We start from the raw sequence: 14,292 nt of genomic DNA on the forward strand, positions 1-14,292 counted from the left end.
GATTGAAGAATACTCATTTAATAATTTGACTTCTTCAGAAAACATCAAAAATGAATTACCATTATATTGTAAACATGATCAAAATAAATCTTAAGCTATGAAAGAAAAACTGTAATTCCCCAAAGCAGCATAAATCTCATCCTTCAAAGGCATATGTATAGCAAATAAAGGAAAAGATATCAACAGAACTGGCTTGTCCATTAGAAATAAGAAACTCTTTTTAACAGGGGTGGTCCCTGGAAAGGTACAGTTTTGAAAGGTAATGAGGTGATTTAAAATTTTCACTTTGCAATTCTGTGAGGGCTCATTAATGTCCACTTGATTATTTAGAAGATGTGATCTTTTCAAGAAGCACCTTCTAACAGCAGTCCTGGAATGTTAGTGGTGGCTTGGAGAGTGCTGTATTAACATAAACAAGAAAAGTATGTTATTAAACTTGCAGGCAAAGAATTCTTTTCCAGGATGTCGTCTCAGAATATTACCAGCTTTTTAGATCTGCACCATGATTGGGTTTCCTTCACATTTATACATCTTGTGTATTGCAGAAGAGAAAAACTTTGATGTTCACAGTGAATTACTTATCTACTCATTATCAATGTAGTGACCCTCACTCCCAAAATTAAAATACAAATACACATATACACAAATAATTATGATAATGAAACTCACTGCTGCCTTCAAAGCTTGATCTAGATCTTCCAGTAGGTCTTTTTTATCTTCTAAGCCCACAGAGAGTCGAATCAATGTGTCACTAATTCCAAGAACATCTCTGGCATTCTTCGGCACAGCTGCATGGGTCATGCGTGCCCTGAAAGAACAAATGAGCATGTTTCTGATATCTATATTGTGTCCATGGAAGATATTTATATCTCATGCATTGCAATTAGCTTCAACTGTTTCTACTCCAAATATCATGTGTTTTGTTTTCCCTTCCATTTTTTCACAGGCTATAAATGAGAAAAAAAAAAAAAAAATCTCTTCTAATCATGATTCTACGTGAAATCCAGGATCTTTCATCGGTGAGTAAGGCATACTCAATGCACACGCAGAAGGTGCCAACCAAACACCCCCTGGCAGGTGGGAAAGGCACAGCCACCTGTGCCTTTTAAGATCTGCCCAAAAGAGGCCTTCGAAGGAAGTCATATACCTCATGAACCACCTGTGGACAGCTACCCAAAACTCTGACTTACAGGAGGCTTCTTAGAGCAACAGCTTGCCAGAACTAGTTCCTTCTGATCAGCAGATCAATCTAGAACTGGACCCCCTGATGCAGATTAAGGAAAGACCATCTGCGTTTATTAGCTTGCATGAAGCATCCCTGTGACAACAGACATAGAGACCAACAACATAGAGACCCTGAAGGATTTTCCAAACTATCTAAAAACTCGTCATTATCAACATGTGCAAAGGTAAAGCACTTACTATGTGTCAGGCACTAGAGTAAGAATTTAAAACCAAGAAGAGTGAGACATATTCTTTCCCTTGGATTATGAAGTGAGAGTTAAAGAATATGACAACTCAAAAACCAAAATAACCAAACTCACTGTCATCGAGTCAGATCCGACTCATAGCAACCCCTCCTTGTGTTTCTGAGGTGGTATCCCTATGGAAATAGATTGCCCAATCTTCCTTCTGAGGATTGGCTGGTGGGTTTGAACCACCAGCCTTCTGGTTAGCAGCCAAATGCCTTAGGCACTATGCCACCAGAGCTCCTTCACAAAACAGAGTAGACAACAAATGCCAAATAACTATGAACAATATACAAAAAAACCCATGGCCATCAAGTCAATTCCGACTCATAGTAACCCTATAGGACAGAGTAGACCTGCCCCACAGAGTTTCCCCAAAGCTATAAATCAGAAGCAGACTGCCACATCTTTCTGCCATGAAGCAGCTGGTGGGTTTGAACTGCTGACCTTTTGGTTAGCAGCCAATGCTTTAACCACTATGCCACCAGAGCTCCTCATGCCAAACTTCAGAGGAAGAAATCACTGTAGGCAAAGGCTTTGTGGAGGAGAGGCTTGTAGCTTAAGCCCTCACATGTATATTGCTGCCAACACTCATCTCTTCCCTGCATACCACCAGGAAAATTACCACCTACGCTGTTTTCTTCTGTCTCAGTTCAGACCCATGGAAAGAAAACTCTCAGCTGTGGTCTCAGTAAATAGCTATCTTCTTTTATCACAATGAGATTTTTACACATCTACATCCTCCTTAAAATGTTCTGCCCTAATCACACTTGTAATTCCTTTAAGACAGTGCACATATAGAAATAAAAAGTTAAGCTTCAGAGATCAACAGACTTGGGTATGAATCCCAACCCCTTCAAATGCTAGTTATGAGGACTGGTAAGAGGTACCTGTCCTCAGAGACTATCTTTTCATTGAAATAATAACAGCCACTCCTCGGAAGGAAGATGGGGTGATCTACTTCCATAGTGATACTGCTTCGGAAACGTAAGGAGGGGTCGCTATGAGTAGAAGTTGACTCAACAGTGAGCCCATCAGTCAGTCATCCCTTATTATATGCTTGGAGTCCTTGGCTAGTGCAATTATTTAACACACTCGTTTACTAACAGAAAGGATAGAGGTTCAAGTCCATCCAGAGGTACCTTGGAAGAAAGGGCTAGTGTTCAACTTCAGAAAATCAGCCACTGAAAACCTTATAGAGTATAATTCTACTCTGACACACATGGAGTCACCATGAGTCAGAATCAACTCAACAGGAACTACAATGCTATTGGACACTTCCCATGACACAGGTACTCTACTAAATGGTTTCTGTGCATCAATTCATTTTAAAATGAATAAAAATTGGTTCATTAACACCTATCCCAAAAGTTTGTCACAAGCATTAATTTTAGGAACATGTATAAAGCACTTGTAAATACCTGGAATGCAGTAGATGCCTAATAAAAACAACTCATTGTAGTAGTCACCACTTACTGGGTTATTCAGTGGAAACCAAGGCATTAGTGTCAGGATTTTTTTCCATGTTCTTACAACAACCCTAAGAAATATACACAGTATTAACCACATTTTACCTATGAGGAAACTTGGACTTGGAGAAGACAGATAATGGGTCTAAGGTCACAGAGTTAATATGTGCTCTCAGGCTGGGAGACTAACTTAGTACACACTGGCTCTGCTTCCTTTCTCCCTTATTGCAATGCTGGACTGGTTGCAGCAGAGTTGGGAGACAAAGAATGAAGGGTAATAGAACAGATAAGCCCTGACCTAAATTCATTTGTCTTCTGGCATCAGGTTATAGCCTAAGATAGACTGCCTGGGCCAAACAAGTGTAAGCAAATCCCCAAATAAGTCAAGAGGTCTGTTTTTAAGAAGTGAACCTAAAGTTGTTATACATTTTATTGCTTTGAAAAATAAACCCATGTCATATGGTGAGTGTGCCCTCTTGTGCATCCAGAGTTACTAGCAGGAATCTTCTGGGAAGACTGAGAGAAAGCCCTATGTGTTATCTGAATTACTTTGATTCATTACTTGAGCATCTTATTATTTTATTTTATTTTTTTGAAAAATTGCCTTATTTCTCCCAATGAACTGTAAACTATGACAGAGAGGATAGGAAATATGCCCAAATTTTGGTGACATTCTTCAGCACAATGCTTCACAATTTTCCATAAATGTTCACAAAAATTAAAACACAGAAACACCCCATGTGCATGAGTACAGCTGAAAATTATTAGGTTAATGGAACTCATTTACCCCTATAATAACTACAATGCATGGTCGTAGCAACATACAGAAAAAGAAAGACGTTCAGCAGTGCTTGATGAGACAGGTAATCAGTAAATAATAATCACCATTTTTATTATTAAGCCCCTTATATGGACGAAAAAATTGAGGTTCAATGGTTAAGCAATTGGTGGAACCATGTTTCAAATCCAGATGTTGGCTCCTTTTGCTTCCTATTACAAAGCCATAGGAATGAAGTTGCTAACATACTCCTGTGGGTTTTTTTCATTTTTAAACAAATTCTTATTTAAACATTCTTTGTATTCTTGTAACATTTGAGTAAACCAAGTAATCTTTCTGGATCTTTGTTTCTTTGCTTATAAAACAGTGTACAGGATTGCATGAGCTTAAGCTCCTTTCTATTCTAATATCCTTTGGTGCTTTGATAAGATTAGATTAATTGATTGAGTCAGGTTGTGAAGGGCCTGGGATACCAAGATAAATTTTGGATTTAATGTTATAGACAACATGGAAGCATGGCACATCTTTATCCCACAAAGAACAGGAAATAAATGAATTTCCCAGTGTCTAGTTGGACTTCTCTGATAATCAAGGGTGTGGAGGAGTTTTATCAGAGACCCACATTCTGTATTTCTCAGGGAGCCTTGAAATCACCTTGTCCAATAGTCTCTAACCAACCTGAGTGGAGTAGAACACATGGCCCTTGATCAGAGGTCAGAGATCCTATATTGCAATCACTGCTGGAATTTTCCTCAGGTAAAACACAAAAGGAAGCAAAACTTGGAAGGATGCAGCCCACTCATAAGCAGTCCACCATTAGATCTGGAGGCACAGTTTGTACTCATTTACTAACCTAAAAGTTGGGGGTTCAAACCTACCTAGTAGTACCCTAGAAGAAAGGCCTGGGAATCTGCTTCTGGTAAGATTACAGTTTAGAAAAATCCCATGCAGCAGTTCTAGTCTGTAACACATGGGTTGCCATGACTTGATAGCAAGAGGTTTGGTTGGTTTTTAATTTTTTTCCATTCTTTAGAGTCCATTCTCAACAGATAATGACATGCTGTAGTTAAATAACTTGCATTACCCTTGATTTTATCACATCCATTCTGAATCATTAAAACTGACATCAGTGAGGCCAAGAAGGCAGTATTTGCTCAAAAACAAAGTTCAGAAGGCAGGATGAGGCAGGAAAGAGAGACAAATGGAAACAAGGAACCCAGGAAAGAAGTGGGAAACGTGCTCCTACATTGACAGGCTTACAACTAATATCATGAAACAAAATGTGTATAACTTGTTGAATGGGAAACTAATTGCTCTGTAAACTTTCATCTTTCATCCAAATCACAATAAATGTTCCAAAAGAAAAAAAAAGAATGCCATCAAAGTTAAAATACTGAGAAAACCAGAAATATACTTACGGAAGCTCAGCGAGACTTTCGAATCCTCCCAAGCTCTCAGCCAGAGTAAATATCTACAGTGAACAAAACATTAATTTACATCTTCTAGAAAAGTAAAAATACTAAAGTCTAAAAACAAATATTTTAAATAAAATGGCCCTGGGATGGGGGTGGGGAATAGTAGTAATTAGAATTATGACTGCAAATTAGGCAAGAAACTCAGAACAAAAATGAGGGTAAAAAGCATAATAATGATTTTACCAGTTAGACATATTATGTGCAAAGTTTTTAAAAATTTAAAGTTGATCTAAGTGAATTTTCTATACCTTCTGGATTTGGCCCAGAAAATACACAAGATAAGCTCCAATGTTGCATTTGAGACCAGGACCTGTGGATATCTTTTAAATAAAAATCTCTAAATACTTACAAAATTATATATACTTACTTGTTAATTTGTATCACTTACTAAGTTAACACATCAACTTAACCCTTTAGGGGAGAAGAAATAACACATAGTTCTTGCATTTAGTGTTACAGCACCATAGAAATTTACAAATGTTTTTACAGTATCTCCCACAATTATATTTAATTAGGTATCTATTGCCATCTTCCTGATTTTAGAGGTGGACAAATTGGAGACACTGGGGCAGCTTTACTGACCTAGCAGCATTCTATTTACTCTATTCATTCACTTACAGACTTGGACTCATGGCCACTCCCTGTGTTATCAGAATAGAACTCTGCTCGATGGGCTTTTCAACGACTGATTTTTCAGAAGTACCTTCCCAGCTTCTGAGGTGCCTCCAGCTGGACTCAAAGACCAACCTTTCAGATAGCAGCTGAGTGCATTAACCATCTGCACCACCCAGGGTTAGATCTGTAGTTTTTAAACCTAAAAGTCTATTGTAGGGGTTCAAGGTAAACCTAGTTTAGGGAGTTACATAGGCCTCTTACCCAGGGTCTTTGAGACCTTCCTGTCTTTATACAAATTAGAAAAAAGCTCCCTTTCTCCAACCCTAAACAGATACAGCCTGGAGGCAGAGGGTTTAGAAAGCCATTGCTCCACTGGATTTCAGAACGACTTTGTGCAGTGCACTAATCACATAACACTTTGAGGTTTCACAAAATATTTCATTGGTAAAAAGGATTCATTTTTAAATAAATGTGAAAAACAATGCATTTGAATATGCCATATCTCAAAAACTGATTGCAGTATGTAGATAATTAAGCAAATGAACATATTCAGATGTCTGCTATTGTGTCATTATTGTTTTGTGCCCCATTTCCCAACATGATGAATTTCATGATTAAAAGGTTTATTAGTGCAACCTGCACATACACAAACATTAATCTGGGTAGAAAGGGAGAGAGAATGAACTGCTGTAAGAACGTCTTAGGAGGTCCCTGGGTGGTGTAAGAGGTTTGCATTCAATTGCTGACTTAAAAGTTGGTGGTTTGAATGCACACAACAGTGCTGTGGAAGAAAGGCCTGGCAAACTGCTTCCATAAAGATTATAGACAAGAAAGCCCATGGAGGCGTTCTACCCTGTATAGAGTTGCCATGGAATTAAACCGAATCAATTGCAACAGGTTTGCTTTGGTCTGAAGAAAGTCTTACTTCTGCAATTTTAAAACTTGACTGCTAACCAGAAGGCTGGTGGTTCAAACCCACTAGCCACTCCTCGGAAGGAAGGTTGGGCAATCCTACTTCCGTAGTGATACTGCTTCGGAAACCCAAGAAGGGGTCGCTATGAGTCGGGGCACATAACAACAACAACAACAACATTTTGAAAGTTTACCTTTAAACTCTTGAGGAAAGTCTCGGCATGCTGAAGAGAGCCCTTAATATAGAAGGAGACCATGCCTGGGCACCCTGTGCACTGACGCTTCACCAACTCATGCTGTGGGTGAGAGGGTAGTCCTGCAGCCAAGGCATAATCAAAGTCTTACTTCAGCATCAAGCATATACTTTCAGGGGAAAAAAAATGTCACTGTTCACTTAAGTAAACTGCAAATAAGTCTCAAAATGAGGACTACTCCTCACGTACCAACTACCTCATTATCAGACATTTCGCATTTACGATAGTAAAAACTCTGTGGTAGTTATGTTCCTGTGTCAACTTGGCTGGGCCTGGCTTTCAGGGGCTGGGCTGCTGGATGTAGTGATTCCTCATGATGACACTGGTAATCACCTCCACAGTGGAATCCACTGGAGCAGTGAATAGCTGCCTTGGGGATGTGGTCTGTTTCCAGTATACAAGAAGACAGTTTTGAGAAAGGTCTCTAAGGTTTCTAATACCCTTGGATCCTGCATGTAGCAGAGTCTTTATTCAGCAGCGGGCTGTACTGACTGCCAGTCTTGGAACTGTTTCTGAACTTGAACTAGTGGCCTGCCATGTTGCACTGTAACATTTTACTTGTTGATCTTGGGTTTGTCAGTCTCAGCTGTCAGCAGCTGCCTGAGTTAAGAGAAGCCTCCAGCTCCAGTGGGCCAGGAGCAAGAGGCAGAGATGAAGCCCAAGGGTGAGGGGCCTTCACCCAGCCCCAAGAGCTGGCACTTTGAACTCAGACTTCTAGCCTCCTCCACTGTAAGAGAATAAGTCCCTGTTTGTTAAAGCCATCCATTTGTGGTATTTTCTGTTAGAGCAGGACTAGAGAACCAAAACATCTACTATCCAACTATTTTGTACATTTATGATGTATAGGTGGCAGTAATGAACACCAAGTCGTGAAGCGAGAGCAACAGTGGCTGTGGTGGTTAAGGTTATGTGTGAACTTGGCTGCCCATGATTCTTGGAGGTTCGGCAGTTATGTAATAATGTAATTTTGCAGCTATATAATGGTGTAGTCTTCCTCCATTTTGTGATTTGATATGTTTATCCTTCATTTTTGCATAACACTGATTTTCAGTAATGACCTGGTCTTTGGAAACTAAACACTCATATCTCTGACTATGCCTCCTGAAAAGTTTTTTGGACTCTTGCTACTTACTCAGGAGGAAGTTTTAACCTCCTGGGAAAATTCCCGTAACAACAAGCTATAGACTAGTTTACTAATATCCAAGCATCCACTCGACAACAGGCAACTCAAGGCCAGAGACCATGTCTATCTTCTTTATCACTTAGCTCACCATAGTGCCTGACACAGCAGTGTTTGATAATAAATGAGCAACAGGAAATTATATGAAAAGCACCCAAATTTCAGATAAATGCTATGTAAATAGGATGCTTAGAATAATCCTTAAAATTCTAGTCAAAGGCATGTCTGCTTAGAAATCAGATTAACATACCAGGATAAAGAACCTTTTCTACCCTGGGATTAGATTCCAGAAACTGAGCAACTGCCATTCCATTTTCAAAATGCTTATCCATTCGGACTTGAAGAGTCTTTAGACCTCGATTGCAAAGGTAACAGTCAAGAGCTGATGGAACCGCTCCAAGAGCTGCAAAACAAACACATCCTGGATTAGTTTTAGGGAGAAGGTAACCAGAAAAATGTGACTCCTCTTTTTCATTATTATGAGTTTGATTTTCAGAAGGAATAATTAATGTATCAAATCAGAAGCATAAGAATGAAGCATAAAACACACTTAAAAAAACATGCTTTAAAATGGGAGAAGGGACGAATATACCAAAATGAAGTACAACATTCAGAAGACACTAAATACAAGCACTTGCATTCTACTTCCAAAAAATCAGTCACTGAAAACTATGGTGCACAGTTTCTACTCTGACACATCTAATAGGGTTGCCTTAATTCAGAATAAACTTGATGAGCAACTGCTTTTTTGTTTTGTTTTTGTTTTTAATACAAACATAAATATAGGGTCTTTACAAATATGACATCAATAGTCCCTTCAGAGTGAATACTCTATGATTTAATGAAATAGCGTAGTACATATGGATCTACCTTGCATTTCTTTGAAAAAGTGTTAAAACATAAAGAGAAAAACAGCCATTTTGTTCCTAATGTGACTAAATGTTCTTCCCAACATTCCATTCAGTCTGTGAAGCCACGGATGATTTCACATGCTTTAGACATATGTACCTCTTCCTACTTTTTATACAGAAAGCAACATACATCAACCAAGAAATTTTAGTTTCTCTTCAGTGTCCTTTTGTTACTTTAATATCTATTTCCTAGAAGAGTATTTTCATTTTTAATTATGTCTTTATCTGACCTATCAATTGCAAATTTCTTCAAATAAACCCATACCCTTACTTGAGAAAAGGCCACCAATATAAATAGGAAATAGTATTTAGATATTACATTAGAAATGTAAATATCAACGATATTTGTGAGCATAGGGGGAATCTGAGTTTTTAAAACTTACTGTCTTGCAAGAATCGGAGCCTATTATGCAGATTCTCAGAATTAACAGACACTAAGCCCATTATAACATCAGTGTGGCCTAAAACAAAACAATCAAAAAAGTTAAGTTAAAAACAGTTTGTTTATTCTTCAATTTATTATTTTTTTACAAAGGAGTTTTCCTTAAAAATTCTCAGGGCAAATGTCCTATAAGATAAGGCTAAGTTAATTCAATTCAATAGTAGCAAAAGCAATATATTAAACAAAATAAAAGTCATATAAATCATATAAATGCTTCTTTTTAAGCTGTCATCCAGTTAAAAATATAACCTTTTATAGTAAATTTTCATCTTCTTATAAATAATGAGAATGGTTTTCTCTAAGTGAAGTACTATATTTAATCAGAATATTTTTCTTTCCACGAGGCACAGAGAAAATCTGAATAATAGACGAATAAACCAGAAAAACAAACTCACTGCCACTGAGTCGATTCTAATTGATAGGGAACCCCATTGGGTTTCCAAGGCTGTAAATCTTTACAGAAGCAGACTGCCTCATCTTTCTTCCTTGGAGCAGCTGGTGGGTTTGAACCACTGCCCTTTTGATTAGCAGCCAAATGCCTTACCCACTCCACCACCAGAACTCCTTAATTAAAGACCAAAAGGGACCAAAATGTCAAGCCCTATGTTATTTTCATCTACTCATGGAAAAGAATGTTCAAAGTGTAGACTGTGTCTATCTTACCATTCATATATTTTGTTGCTGAACACATGCAAATATCAGCTCCCAGAGACAAAGGCCGCTGAAAGAGATGAGATTTGTTATTTTAAATGAATAAAACATGGTTTCATTTTTTTTTTTCCTATTAGAAATTTTCATTCCAATCAGTACTATGTTTTCAAAACTAAATACACCTTAAAAATTTCCAGGCCTTCTGATATTATCTTCCTCTTTTCTCCCCTTAACAAATATAAATATGGAATATTGGATTCAGTATTCAATAGGCAGACACAGTATGTGGAAAGAGCAGACAAACCCAGGTGAACAAGCCTCCTGAACTTGTTTACAGAGTCCCTAAGTTTACTACCTGCAGCAAACACGTTGGCATCTTATGACTCACTGAGCACACAGTTTATGTAGACACTCAGCAATTCTTATGTCAATAAGATTAAAATAATTTTAGTCATTTAAACCAACAATATATGCTGTGATTATTCACACTTGGTTTGCCAAGATCTTGACTTTTAACTATTCTTTTATCATACTAACTTTGACAAGTGTAAAGTCAGTTACAAAGAAATTCATTTGGCTTGTTTACCCACCCAATTTTTCTGCTTCTTAAAATGTCTTTGTTTATCTCAAATAACCAACTTATTCATTAAAAAATGCATCACTAACATCTTTCCTTTTACATTATCTTTAAAATAATATTGCGTGTGCGTGTGTGTGTGTGTGTGTGTGTAACTATGCATGTTTTTGGAAGCATTTGGAAACACATACACTAGAAGAGTCTTTGGAAGGTATTAGCGTAAGGTGGCTATAGAATTGTTTCATTTAGGGTGTTTTAAAAACAGGATGTTTTAAGTTAGGTATTGCCCAAAGTGCTCTCTACATATGTGTTTGCTCATCTCTGGGGTCAAACTAGATGACATCTGAAATCTCTTCTGGCTTCAACATTCTTCACATTCCATGGCCAAAAGGGAAAGGGGTGGGGCTCGACAGCAATCATCTCTTCATCTCTGTATGTGCCAAGAACCATGCTAAATACTTTCTGCAACTCAGTTGAGTACTGCACAAAATACTTCCCTCTGTACTTCTTTTATGACCCTCATTGTACAGGTGAGAAAAAAGAGACTGAGAAAAATGAAATGATCATGTAAATGAAAAAGCTGATAGAAACAGGATTCTACCTAGACTGCCCAACCTTGAGGCGCCCCTATGAAACTTTGCCCTGGTGAGCCCATTTTGTCTTTTGTGAGGCTCACAGAAGGTCTCAAAGGCAAAGGGCAGGGATAGAAGAGAAAACATTGTTTCTATGAGGGTTAAGACAAAGAGAGGACCTTTTTAGGAATATATATGCTGTGAGAAACCAATATACATAGTAAACAAGTGGCTACTAAGGGATGGTATGGTTTTGATTAATTCAGCTGGAATGACTCCAAACTGAAATGAAGTTAAGTTCTGATCCCTGGCATAAGGAATACGATGTGGGTTTCAGAAAGGCAGAAAAACCTGGACCTATTTTAGGGATGGTAACAGGAGAAAGAGGGCCAGGCCCAATGAGTAACCTGGGTAGGCCCAGGCTAAAAAAAGCCTATGTTCTCTTTGGGAGTCCACAGGACACACTGTGACTCAGCTAAAGACAGTTTTTGAAATATGAGCTGACCTAACATAAACAGCAGATAGGTTAGGGAGCTGCGATAAAGAATCCAAGAGTGAAAATCACCTGGAACAAATACATGATGCCAGGGGATTTTCACTTGGAAACAGACTGCATTGCCATCTAAGAAGCAGTAAAAGATACATCGCAAGCCACAGGTAGATGGTTAGTGAAGCTTCTGAATACAATATAGTTAGGAACTAAGTTTCAGGAAAGGAAAATAAAATATGGTAGTGCCTTCTGAATAAATGGAGGAAGGTGAAAAACAAGATTACCCCAACTAACCATGGAGTCTTCCAGTCACAGTGGGGCAGCAGCTTGGGCCAATTTCAGGACCCATACCAGAAGGGGGAAATGTAAACACTTGTGCTTGTAAACATCTGCCTAATTGAAGAACTGGAGATGAGCTAGGGCTTTAGGAAGTCTGAGGAATGAAGATGAGCTACAGGAAGTGTATTAGGAGTGACTATAAGGTACAGGCAGGAAGAAAAGAACTGGGAGAAGGTAAATTCTACCAAGAAAAGGAAACAGCTAGGTCATCCAGAAGAGGAGGAATAAAAACAAGCAGGAAAAGGCAGACAACAGGTCAACCACAGAGAGATCCCAAAACCACCTACCAAAAGGAGAAAAACAGGAAGGAGGTCGAATCAGGGAAAAAGGAAAGGAATGGAAGGTACATAGGAGGCTCAGGGCAGTGTATGTAGAAATGAAAAGACTATATACAGTGAAACCTGTGATGGCCAGAACTCGATGGGACTGCTGTGTTTTCTGGGCCTTGCAAGTTTTCTGCCTTTGGCAGGGTACAGTCTTACTCCTTTTCCATTGCTCGTTTTAGTGAAAAATATTTGAGTTTTCCTTCTCTGACATGTTTCAGGCTTACACAGGTTCAGCTTTTGCAGGTTTTACTGTATATATAGCTACAATATGAAAAATTATAGGAATTCAAAATACAAATAAGGCAAAGATGCACAGGGCTGTGTATAGCCCACAGGGCACTGAGGGAAAAGAAGGAGAGAGAAAAGGAGAAATAATATATGTGACATATACTGAGATGTCATTGTTGTTGTTGTTGTTAAGTGCCATCGAGTCGTTTCCGACTCATAGAGACCCCATGCACAGCAGAATGAAACACTGCCCGATCCCGCGCCAGCCCCACAATCCCTAATGTCATTAGGTATAAATTTTCCTTTTATTTGTAGGAAGTTTAGCCAGGTTAAAAAATATATACAAGCATAAGTAGATAAGATGTAACTAAAAAACAATATGACTGATTTCAAACAATACCAAAACTAAAAACCAAACCTACTGCTGTCAAGTTGGATCTGACTCATAGCGACCCCTCCTTGGGTTTCTGAGGCAGTATCACTACGGAAGTTGATTGCCCAATCTTCTTTCCGAGGAGTGGCCGGTGGGTTTGAACCTCCAGCCTTCTGGATTGCAGTCAAATGCTTTAGGCACTATGCCACCAGAGCTCCCTCAAACAATACATAAGCATCCAAATCCCTACAATATGTAAGGCATCAGCAGATGCAATCACGTAATAAGTCTTCAGAGACTACATATCCTAAGAGAACTTGAAAGCTTTAATTGAGAGACGATTTAGAAAACATATAGCACCACAAAAAATATTAACATATGACTAAAGAGATATTAACTAATTATAGAAAAGATCCCAACTTAATGCTTTGTCTCATCAACAATTATGATTAGATTCATGACTTGGATAATGCTTTTAATGTAAATGAGTCCTTCCTTTCCTAACTACAGGTATCTATGTAGTTTACCAATCATGACAAAACATATACATATATATTTTCACTTACTTGGAAATATGCTGACATAAAAGTATTATCCACGACCAAGATAATGTCTCCATGTTTATGGACAATGTGTGCACAAGCTTCAATGTCAATCATCTTCAAGCTAGGGTTTGTGGGAGTTTCAAGCCAAACAAGCTAAAAATAATTCAATATATATTGATAATTTATACAAATACACATCTCAAACATATATCCCATATATTTTAATAAGTTGGGGGCTACATTATAAAATGAAAATAAGGATTTTGAAGATGTAAGGTTTAAATCTTAACCTGGCCTCTTCCATCAATTTCTGAAAGGCCATAACTAAGTAATTTACCCTCTTTATTCCTCAAATTCTTCATCTGCAAATAGCATTGATAATATTTACCTCATATAGTGATGGTAAAGATAAAATGAAATAATATACATATAAGCAAAAAAATGCTAAAATTAATTATTGTAATTCTATTCCATAACAAACAGGATGTATTACAAAGATATGTTTCGGGATCTGGAGTTTTGTTCTCAAAGATAAATATCATAGATGGTATAAGGATACATCCCAGAACTTTCATTAAATAAAATTAACCCTATGATGACAAAAACATCTTTGATATTAATTTGAATAACTCTGACATACGGTGTTGTGTGCTGTCGAGTTGATTCCAACTCATAGCAACCCTATA

The 14,292-nt window shown here is 37.9% G+C and overlaps 1 protein-coding gene across 1 annotated transcript in view; it reads right to left on the reverse strand.

Annotated features, from left to right (window-relative positions):
• Window positions 1–645: 645 nt before the first annotated feature.
• Window positions 646–14,292, reverse strand: part of LOC103203339 (cystathionine gamma-lyase-like) — a gene marked incomplete at its 3' end in the record, with an annotated part of 43,065 nt that continues 29,418 nt past the window's right edge. Inside the window, exons 5-11 of the mRNA XM_007948323.1 lie at window positions 13,628–13,759; window positions 10,169–10,226; window positions 9,447–9,524; window positions 8,403–8,555; window positions 6,913–7,034; window positions 5,135–5,187; window positions 646–808 (exon numbers count right to left, since the gene is read on the reverse strand). Of these exons, the coding sequence (XP_007946514.1) occupies window positions 646–808; window positions 5,135–5,187; window positions 6,913–7,034; window positions 8,403–8,555; window positions 9,447–9,524; window positions 10,169–10,226; window positions 13,628–13,759 (759 nt within the window). The remainder of the gene's footprint in view (window positions 809–5,134; window positions 5,188–6,912; window positions 7,035–8,402; window positions 8,556–9,446; window positions 9,525–10,168; window positions 10,227–13,627; window positions 13,760–14,292) is intronic.

This window comes from Orycteropus afer, unplaced genomic scaffold (assembly GCF_000298275.1).
Source record: "Orycteropus afer afer isolate SDZICR_OR568_19922 unplaced genomic scaffold, OryAfe1.0 scaffold00213, whole genome shotgun sequence".
Classification (NCBI taxonomy): Eukaryota; Metazoa; Chordata; class Mammalia; order Tubulidentata; family Orycteropodidae; genus Orycteropus; species Orycteropus afer.